Source organism: Juglans regia, chromosome 4 (assembly GCF_001411555.2).
Source record: "Juglans regia cultivar Chandler chromosome 4, Walnut 2.0, whole genome shotgun sequence".
NCBI lineage: Eukaryota > Viridiplantae > Streptophyta > Magnoliopsida > Fagales > Juglandaceae > Juglans > Juglans regia.
Window position 1 is genome coordinate 24,160,109 of NC_049904.1, and position 10,714 is coordinate 24,170,822.

Genomic DNA, 10,714 nt, shown 5'->3' on the forward strand with positions numbered 1-10,714 from the left:
AACTTTCATAGTCAAAACGTAGTTGAAGATACACATATTCTAAAAATTTCATGCTCATGACCACCTATGGAAAAGCAAGGGATAAAAGAAACAAGCATTCTTCTGTATGCTTTTGGTCAAACCATCTCCTCCATCACATTATTTCAAGCGAAAATCTTACAGCAAATGCTTTCACTTAAAAGCAAAGCTGTTACAGTTATTCGATGCAGGATACGACAACATAATAGTCACAAACAAGGGAAATGTCAAGTTTCTTATACATTGACTCAAGCATAAAACTTATGAAGTTCAGAACTGCTCTCAATCCCTAAACCTTTAGCAGTGACAATTGCTCTTCAATAGAACTATCCACATGACATGAAGAACGACAAGAGGAAGGGATGAGAATGAGACCCAGGCATCTCTGTTCCATGGGAGAAGGAGAGGACCGTTGGGTACTACGATACTCCACAGCATCTTGGAGAATGATGTTTCCTTGCTTGTCTATGCAGTGGAAGGTGCCCAAGAAAAAGCGTCCATCTTTAATTCCCACAAGCATTTGGCGAAACAGCAGATTCCCTACGCGAGTGATGTGGTTCGAACGGTTTGAGTTAGACACATCTAAACTCTCTGCCGGAGTTGAGGATTTCTCCACTTCTTGATCCATGCACTTGAATCAATCACTAAATCTGAAAAGTGTAAGAAAAAGAGATTGTAAACTCTTTTGCTTTCTGATAAGCCAAATTCATTAACTAAATAGAAACTATGTCTAGCTTGTGTCACCAAATCAACAATGGTAATGTACTGACCATAGAAACTACCTCCCAATAGAGATACAAGAAACCAAGTAGTTGTATGATTTACTGGGACGGTACCTCTTGTATAATTTTTATGGAAGAAAGAAAGATTCCCCAACTCTAAGATGCAGGCAACACATTTTCATATTTTGCACCACAATTAATATTATTCCAAGCATCATAAAACCTATATTTAACCATCAATTAAACAGGGATATGGATGAACTTGGTCAAACCAAGCATGCAACAAACTGGCTGATAGAAACTGAATAAAATGATGGCCTGGATATAATGCAGAGAAGGTGCACAGAGGGAAACCTACCAGAAGTAATAGGAATTGTATCACAAAAAAGAAAATTCAAGTTTTAAACTTGAAAATCTATTTAATTTTCTTCGAAAGAAGGGGAATGGCAGCATGAATGAAAGTAGCTATTTAACATAAACTAAATCAAATAAGAATGACTATCTCAGGTTGCAGACTTATGATGGAAAGTTGTTTGTATGCATCAGAGGGGCGAGATCTAGCATGATATTCCCTTGTGTCTTATGTGGTGCATTTGGTAAGAAACAAAACGCCCTATTTTAGGTGGCGGGGATCTTTAATATATCAAGTTGACATCTCTGTTTATTAGACCACTTTACGAGCGGCTGATGATATCGAGTTGCAAACTCTTTTCCTTAACCTTGGATTGTTTGTATTTTTTAAACTTTAGATTTCAGTCCCATTTTTATTCTCTTAGTTCTCTCTCTCTCTCTCTCATCAAATTTCTCTCATGTGCTACCCATATACTTGGGTAACAACTGTGTTATACTTCTTGAAGAGTTTTATATCCTCAATCACCAAAAGAGAGAGAGAGAGAGAGAGAGAGAGAGAACTAAGTCCTTTCTCAGAGAGATATTTTGTTTTCACAGCTATGCTAAAAAGGAACAAGAAAATTTTCTAGAAAAGCAGCTATTTCATAGAATAAAACAACTTCCAATGGATACCAATTTGACATATGTTCTTATTTCCCCATAGAAAAGAAAATGCATGATTGGATTAGGATTAAGTAGATATAAAACAATAGAGGAAACAAGCATAACAGACTATCTTTTTTATTGTCTTAGTAGTGTAGAAACAAAGTCTTGACTAATCCTGGGGATACACAAGCCCTCATAAAGAAGTTCCCTACAAGTGCACCTCAAGCAATTCAAGGGGAATTCCACCAGTCAGATGGCCCTAGAAATTGTTTGCGCCTAAGGGTTTGAAACCTAAACTTGGAAGAAGCATACCACCTAGCCCAAGGCCCTTACCACTTGAGCCAACCTCTAGAGATGGGTATTTTAGTGTTACAGCAATCACTTTTTTACTTCATATAATCTGAACCAATGATGGCCATACATCAACCCAGAGGAGAATGGTCATACTCTGGTAATTTGGGGTAGAGTTCTTGACATACAAAGCCCATACTGGACCGTGCTTAAATTTTATAAAGTGTATACTAGACCTACAATGTAATCAAGGAGCATTAAGCTGAATAATTTTTTGGCAACACGTGAGGGGTATTGTAGTTTTATTGCTCAACGTTGTGAAAATAGGAATGGAAGATATGTTGAAATATCAGAGTATAGTCAGGGGGGAAGAAGAAATATGTTATGTATTCCAGAAGGAGAGAATGGGTGGGGATGGAGGAAGATGAGGGAGGCTTTGATAGTGAAAGGGAAAGAAAAAACCAATGAAGGTGGTCTGCATGGAGGAAACAAACCGAGTGAGGGAAGAGGGAAACTGAAACACTATGAGCGATCGTATAAGGATGTCCTTGCCAAGTCGATACCGAGAGTTGCTGGTGCGAAGAAGGCTGGTGCGAAGATGGCTGGTGAGAAAGTTTTGGACAGAGGTAAGGGAAGTTGGCTACGTGAAGGTATGGTGAACCATGCCCATGGCAGGGCCTCTGTCGAGTGTCAGTCATGGGAAATGCAAAGGAAGTTGTTGGAAATGCAGGGGCAGCTACGCGCATTGCAGAAGGATATGGCTACTATAGTAGCATTTGTCGGCTCATTAAAGGAAAGTGAAGGTGCCGAGAAACTGAAGGAAAATGGGCTGAGGTTCACACGGGAGAAGACTCAACAGAAAGGAAAATATTCTAAAGGCTGGAATGTGTGGCGTCGGGCGAAACAACAAGAAACCTTTGGGGCTGGGCCGTCGAAGGTTAAGGCCCAGAACTTCGAAATCCAGTCCAAGGCCCATACAGGCGGGTCGGCATTCAAGACCCAATTAAACGGGTCAGAATCCAGGCCAACAGAACCCGCGAAACCGAGTTCTAGCCCGAGAGGATCCATCGAGCTTCACGGGCTAGGGTTTGTGCCGGAAAGCAAACAGACGGCGCCGAAAGAGGTTGAGGGGCCACAGACGACGCCGACGGAGATAGTGGGGGTCGCCGGTGTGGTCTTGCCGGAGTCCTGTGCTCACCCACTGTTAGGCGTAGAAACCCATCTTCATTCGGCGCTGGAGAAGCAAACCTCGAGGATGAGGGAGGCAGTTTCGATGGGTCCAGTGACAGGCTCGGGGAGATCAGTAGAGAACCTCGAGTTGGCTGAGGTTGAAGAAGACTCAGATGACTTCATGCATTCTGTGGAAGATGAACTTTTCATCCCTTGTGGATTGGAGGATTTTTCTATGGGAAGTGAATTTCAGAACCAGAATAATAAGATGGGGAATCCTACTCCATTAAATTCTTATTTTCCAGATCAAGCATCAGATTGGGTTACACATAAAGCTAAAGAAATTCAACATGTTGTTGGAATTGAGTGTGTTGGGTATGAGGAGCAGTTTATAGCCTTGTTAACGGCTATGGAAGCTGGCCATCATCAAGAAAAGAGGGGGAGCACAAAGAAGAGTCGGGAATTAAAAAGATTAATGTGGTCGATGAACTCGGAAGCAAGTTCTAGTAGGAATAAGGCCAATGGGAAGGGGCTGAATGTTCTACAATGAAGCCTAAGATTTTATCTTGGAATGTTCGGGGTTTAAACGAGGTAGAGAAGCGTCTTCGGATTCGTCGTCTACTTCGCGAATGGAAAGCGGACATAGTATGTTTACAAGAGACAAAGATGAAGTTGATTAGTAGGAGGATTATTCGGAGTTTGTGGAGTAATATTTATGTGGATTGGGTATATTTGGCCTCATCAGGGTGCTTCGGGAGGAGTAGTGATAATGTGGGATAGAAGGGTAGTAGAGAAGGTGGAGGAGTACATAGGGAGATATATGGTAGCTTGTTCTTTTAAAAGTGTATCAGATGATTTTTTATGGGCATTTGCAGGAGTGTATGGGCCTAACTTAGATGCTGATAGAAGTTTATTATGGGATGAACTTGCAGGGGTACAAAGTTGGTGGGACCTCCCTTGGTGTATTGGGGGGGATTTTAATGTGGTGCGCTTCCAGAGTGAAAGTCTGGGAAATAGAAGATTGAGACCAGCAAGCCTGGAGTTCTCTGAGTTTATCTTTGATTTAAACTTGGTAGATCTCCCATTAGCCGGGGGCCCAGCTACTTGGTCAAATAATCAGACGTGGTCCCGCTTGGATCGTTTTCTGATTTCCCCTGAGTTTGAAAGCCATTTTCCGGACGTATGGCAAAAGCGATTGAGTCGTATAACTTCGGATCATTGGCCTATTCTACTGGATTGTGGAGGTGTTCGTAACAGCAGAAGGTATTTTAAGTTTGAAAATATGTGGTTGAAGTCAGAAGGATTTGTGGAAAGGGTTAAAAGATGGTGGACTTTGTATCAATTTGAAGGAACACCCAGTTTTATTTTTGCAAACAAACTGAAAGCCTTAAAAAGGGATTTAAAGGAGTGGAATAAACAAGCTTTTGGAAATGTGGAGGAGAACAAAAATGCCAAGTTGATGGAAATTCAGTATTTTGAAAGGCTACAAGAAGGGAGGTCACTTAATGAAGAGGAACAAGCACAAAAAGCTTTATTAGTTGCTGATCTTGAGAGGTTAATTTTACAGGAAGAAATCTCATGGCGCCAAAAATCAAGAGCTCTTTGGTTGAAGGAAGGGGACAGAAGTACGAAGTTTTTCCATAGAATTGCAAACTCACATAGAAGAAATAATAACATTGAAGTGCTGAGAATTGAAGGGGTTGAGAATAGAGAAGAAGAGGTTGTCCAAGACCATGTGGTTGTTTTCTTTAAAAAGCTTCTCACGGAAGAGGTGGGTTGGAGGCCTACGTTAGATGGTTTGGCTTTTGACACTATTGAATCAGGGGATGTTACCAGATTGGAGAGGGCTTTTGAAGAGGAAGAGGTATTTGAAGTGGTAAGAAAGATGGCAAAAGATAAGGCTCCCGGACCGGATGGTTTCTCTATGGGTTTTTTTCAAGAGTGTTGGGAGGTGATCAAAGTGGACCTTTTGAAGGTATTTCAAGAGTTTTTCTTGTTAGGAAAGTTTGAGAAAAGTCTTAACACTACTTTTCTTGCACTAATCCCTAAAAAGGTAGGGGCCATTGAGATCACAGATTTTCGGCCTATAAGCTTAGTGAATGGTGTTTATAAGATCATTGCAAAAGTGCTTGCAAATCGATTAAGTGGGATATTGGGGAAGATTGTCTCCAAACCACAGAATGCTTTTATTAAGGGTAGACAGATTCTTGATGCGGCTCTTATCGCTAATGAATGCTTCGACAGTAGATTGAAGATGGGCAAAGCAGGGATTATGTGCAAATTAGATATGGAAAAGGCGTACGATCATGTTAATTGGGAGTTCCTCCTTTATTTACTGGGTAGGTGTGGTTTTGGTGAGAGGTGGAGGTCATGGATCAGATGGTGTATTTCTACGGTACGGTTCTCGGTGTTGATTAATGGTAGCCCAGCGGGTTTCTTCCCAAGCTCTCGTGGCTTGAGACAAGGGGATCCGTTATCTCCTTTACTTTTTGTCATTGTTATGGAGGTACTGAGTAGGATGATCTCAGCCTTAGTGCCTAATGGTTCCATCAGTGGATTCCAGATTGGAGCACTGAGTAGGGGTATTACAATTGTTTCTCACTTGTTGTTTGCAGACGATACGCTTATCATGTGTGAGGCTGATCACGCTCAGTTGAGGGCGGTGAAGGCTTTGCTGCTGTGTTTTGAAGCAGTATCTGGCTTGAAGGTGAATTATGATAAATCCAAATTGGTACCGATTGGAGAAGTTCAAGATATAAGGGCTTTGACGGGCATTATGGGGTGTAAAATTGCGTCTTTACCTATGACTTACTTGGGATTGCCGTTGGGTATAGCTCCGAAATCTCGTTTGATATGGGATACAGTGATTGAAAAAGTAGAGAAGAGATTAGCAGGGTGGAAGAGAATGTATTTGTCGAAAGGGGGTCGGACTACTTTAATCAAAAGCACACTTTCCAACCTTCCTACTTACTTTTTATCCTTATTCCCTATACCGGCAAGTGTGGCGGGTAGACTTGAGAAGTTACAGAGAGACTTTTTGTGGGGGAGCTTGGGAGATGAGTTTAGATTCCACTTAGTTAAGTGGGAGATGGTATGTCGGCCTATCTCCAATGGCGGTTTGGGTGTCAGAAATTTGAGAGTTTTTAATCGGGCTTTACTAAGCAAATGGTTGTGGAGATATACCAAGGAACTAGAGGCCTTATGGAAGACTGTGATTGCAAGCAAATATGGTGATTTAGGGGAGGGGTGGTGTTCCAGAGAAGTTAGAGGAACAGCGGGTAAGGGGTTATGGAAATACATTAGAAGAGGATGGGAGGTTTTCCAGCGTTACACTAGATTGCACTTGGGGACAGGTGCCAAGATCAGATTTTAGAAGGATGCATGGTGTAGTACCAGTGTTTTACTCGATCTGTTTCCGTCTCTTTTCTTGATTGCAAGTAACAAAGAGGCCACAGTGGTGGAGGTTATGGAAGTCTCAGTCTCAAGTAGAAACATTCACTGGAACATTAATTTCAACCGGGCGGCACAGGACTGGGAGATGGAAAGTTTTGCAGAATTCTATAGCCTCTTATATTCTGTTAGACCGAATATCCAGCAGGAAGATGAGTTGTGGTGGCATCCTGCAGGAAAAGGGGTATTCTCAGCTCGCTCTTTTTATAAGGTTCTCACACAAGAACCAGAGATACAGTTTCCTTGGAGAAAGCTTTGGCGTCATAAGGCTCCTCCCAAAACCTCTTTCTTTGTGTGGACAGCGTCTTTGGGGAAGATCCTCACTACGGATAATCTAAGAAAGAGGAGGATAATTATTGTAGATTGGTGTTGTATGTGTAAAAGTGGGGGTGAGTCGGTAAATCATTTACTTTTACACTGTGAGATAGCTAAGGCTATTTGGGACGCGGTGTTTATAAGGATGGATATGGCGTGGGTGATGCCGGAAACAGTTTTGGATGTATTGGCTTGCTGGAATTCTATCCGTGGGATGAGACAGATTAAAGCAGTATGGAAGATGATCCCTATCTGTATTATGTGGTGTCTATGGCAGGAACGAAATGAGAGGACTTTTGAAGACAAAGAGAGATCTGTGGAGGAGCTTATATTGTTATTTTTTAGAACTCTTTGTACTTGGGCCATAGCTGTAGACTTTAATGGCATGGACTTTCACAAATTCCTAGTTTCCAATATGCCTACATAAACAGGGCATTTTCTTTGTATCGTGTTACTTTGGTGATTTAATAAAGTCTTATTTTTACTTATCAAAAAAAAAATTTTTGGCAAATTTGAAACAGATCATAGCTTATCAGATCAGATGCTTTTGCATCAAGTATGATACAGCAATTTTCAAAATAAAAAATGAGATCTTGGGTCAGCACATGCAAGGTACACAAACTCACATCAATAAAGGAAGAAATACCAGCATAAAAAATCCAAAAAGGCTAAGAAAGTAGCCTATCAACAAAAACATTTTAGCAATACTGATTAAGCGGTACAGAAAAAGTTTCATATAGGGGTGAACGATCAAACATCCTCAAAGACATTTATTTTTCTTTCCATCCACAAACAAGTCAATGTGGTGGGAAGATTAAGAATGAGAGAACCATAATTGTGCTAAATATACAGGCTGTTCATCTTGGCCTTTTTGTCTTGCTGTTTCAAGAACCGTGCAAATGCGCAAGACCATTATTTGCAAAAGCTAACCCTCTGCTGCCTTGCCACTCACTCCCAGCTGCCTCAACTCAAGAATTCTCATTTTTACAGCAGGTTTATAAGCCACAATCTCCTACACCATAACTGGCAAATGATACAGCGATACAAGAGTGTCGTCTACATATAAAAAAAAGTTCTGAAGAGAGATATCTTCCACATTTGTAAAATCTATTTTTGATAAGTAATGCAAATTTTATGGAAGGTGCAAAGGGGCACAACCGAAGTACACATGAAGTATACAAAAGGACCCAACTGACAAGAAGGTGAAAAAGAACAAAAATCCTTAAAATATATAGGCTAGATTCTAGAAACTTGAGGGCTGTTGTGAGCTTTCGTACAAGCATAGGGATTGTTGAACAATATGGCTTTTAGCTTCATTGCCATCCTCTCTCAGTCTTCAAAAGTTTGGATATTGCATTCTTGTCAGATGCACCACATCAAGCATAGAGGGTCATCTTCTAAACTTCTGAATTTATGTGGCCCCCACAAGGATTCTGCCAACATGTCAATAAGTCCATCACCCCCTTAGTCATAATCCACTCAAAACCAAAGGTGTTAAAAATTGCAACCAATGAGCTCCTCGCTGGCTCACAATGTAGTAAAAGATAGATCAATATTTTCCCAATTTTCCTCGCACATACAATACCATTACAATACCAGCATATATTTTTTTCCTCAAAATATCTATTATTAAAATCATTCCCAAGGCAGCAATCCAAACAAAGAATGCTACCCAAATCGGCGTCTTGTTTCTCCAAATACACTTCTAGGGAAAAGAAGGGCCAACTGAAGGGAGAGGCAGTTTGAAAAAGGAATTACCCTCGAAGTTCTGTCTCTCGGATGGAGTCCAATATATTTCAATAACACTACCGCTTCTCCACCTCAGAGATTACAACGGGTTGAAGAATGAAGAGAACATATCCAACTCCCAATCATGGACTGATCTTATGAAATTCCATTGGAGCACATTATCTGAGGTCTGCAAGTGTACTGCATCTCAAACCTCATTGTGATGAGAACACCTCTGCATATATTGTCTTGAAAGGTTGGTCCCCATACCACACATCCTACTATAACAAATTATAAATCCATCACCCACCATAAGGTTAATAAAGTGAGGGAACTAGAGTTCCCCCACCCTCTCCTAATGTTGTTCCACACCCCAACCCCAAAAGGTTTCTGACCTCATTTGCACACCATACTCCCCGCATCCCACCAAGTCTGAAGCAGATTGAAAGGAAATTCACAAAGCCCCTAAAAGAACTTCTATACTACCTCAACCCAGCTCTACTCCATTTGCAACGTTCTCTAAAATCTCGCCCTCCCCGGTATCACAAGCTAAGATAAAACTAACTGAAATATGCATCTATTTATGTATTGGGTAAAGCAAATCCCCATCCTACATTACAAAGATTACGTACCCAGAAATAAAGCACAAAACGACCTTAGTTTTTTAGTATATTTGGGGGGGGGGTGGAATTTCCATTGAAAACTACGCCAAATCTCTACACAGTACAGCAGGATGCTGTTTAAAATAAGTGATTAAGGAGCTTACTGGGTACCTTACGGGGGACAATAATCCGAGATTCCGAGAAACGACCAAACTCGCATGTTCTTCTTCTTCTTCTTCCTCTTCACTCCCTCTCTCTGTTGGATGATCGAGACACGCGTTTAGGAAAGCATACCCAAGGGCATATCGGTTCGTAAATTCTGTAGGTATAAAACTCCAACCAACTCAAGATTCTTACTTATTCGTACCATTAACAAGATAAAACCCACAAGTTCTTTTTCTTTTTTTTTTCTGGGTCACGACATTAACTCGTTTGGTATAATTTGTTTCTTATATTGTAATTGGAAATTGTGATCATGCCTTGTAGTTGATCCGAGGCTCCTTTTGAGAACCATCAACCGAGAATAATCCCCGCCGCGGCACCTGCTGAGGTGGCATACTGCCACATCAAGTATGCCACCTCAGCAGGTAATATTATTAAAAATAAATAAAAAATAAAAAAATAAAAAAAATGAAGGAAATTAGATGAAGCTTGCTCAAGGTGCGAAACCAAGCTTCAGAGAAACCGACCAGTGAGCAAGGTTGAGGAAGCTTTCAAATTGCTTGAGGACGCTTTCGTCATCGTCGTGCATTTTTGGGTCGTCGTCTCGTAGTTGTGGTAGCTGTCATCTTGTTGTATAGCGAAACCAAGCTTCAGAGTGAAACCAAGCTTAAGAGCGAAACTAGAGAGGGAGCTTGCTTAAGGAAGCTTTCGTCGGCTTGCTTGAGGAAGCTTTCGTCACCGTCCCGCGTCTTTGGGTCGCCGTCCCGTTGTTTTTTTAGCCACAAGACAGGAGAATCAAAAAGAAAAATGCCAAGTTCTTTTAACAAGGACTGAATCCAAATAACCTCGCATGCCGTGTTAGCAACTGATTTATACTCAGCCTCGGTTGACAAGCAAGGAATGGTAGCTTTTTTTTTTTAACCCTAGGAAACCAGATTAGCACCAAGATACACACAAAAGCCCCAAGTGAACTTCCGATCATCTGGGCATCCGGCCTAGTCAGCATCAGAGAAGGAAGAAATTTTAACTTAAGATGATTGAGACAAGAATAAACCTAAGTGTTGTGTATTTTGAAGATAACACAAGATTCCTTTCACTGCTTGCCAATGGGAATTTCTAGGGCTGTGCATGTACTGGCAGACCTTGTTAAAGCATAAGACAAGTCAGGACGTGTAAAGGCTAAATATAGAAGACTCTCAATAACACTTTGATACAGTTGTGCGTCCTCAAAAGTGGAGCCATCAATGGCAGATAATTTCA

At 41.1% G+C, this 10,714-nt stretch overlaps 1 protein-coding gene across 2 annotated transcripts; it reads right to left on the minus strand.

Moving 5' to 3' along the window:
- Nucleotides 1–82: 82 nt before the first annotated feature.
- LOC108990206 lies at nucleotides 83–9,715 on the minus strand. 2 transcript variants are annotated; one of them, XM_035689837.1, is made up of 2 exons: nucleotides 9,457–9,715; nucleotides 83–668 (listed from the first exon to the last, which is right to left on the minus strand). In XM_035689837.1, exon 2 carries the CDS (start codon nucleotides 644–646, stop codon nucleotides 308–310), a length of 339 nt encoding a protein of 112 aa, XP_035545730.1. In that variant the 5' UTR covers nucleotides 647–668; nucleotides 9,457–9,715; the 3' UTR covers nucleotides 83–307. The 2 variants fall into 2 exon arrangements, with proteins under 2 accessions (XP_035545730.1, XP_018819639.1); XM_018964094.2 differs by having other exon boundaries at nucleotides 9,464–9,714.
- Between the last annotated feature and the right edge of the window lie 999 nt (nucleotides 9,716–10,714).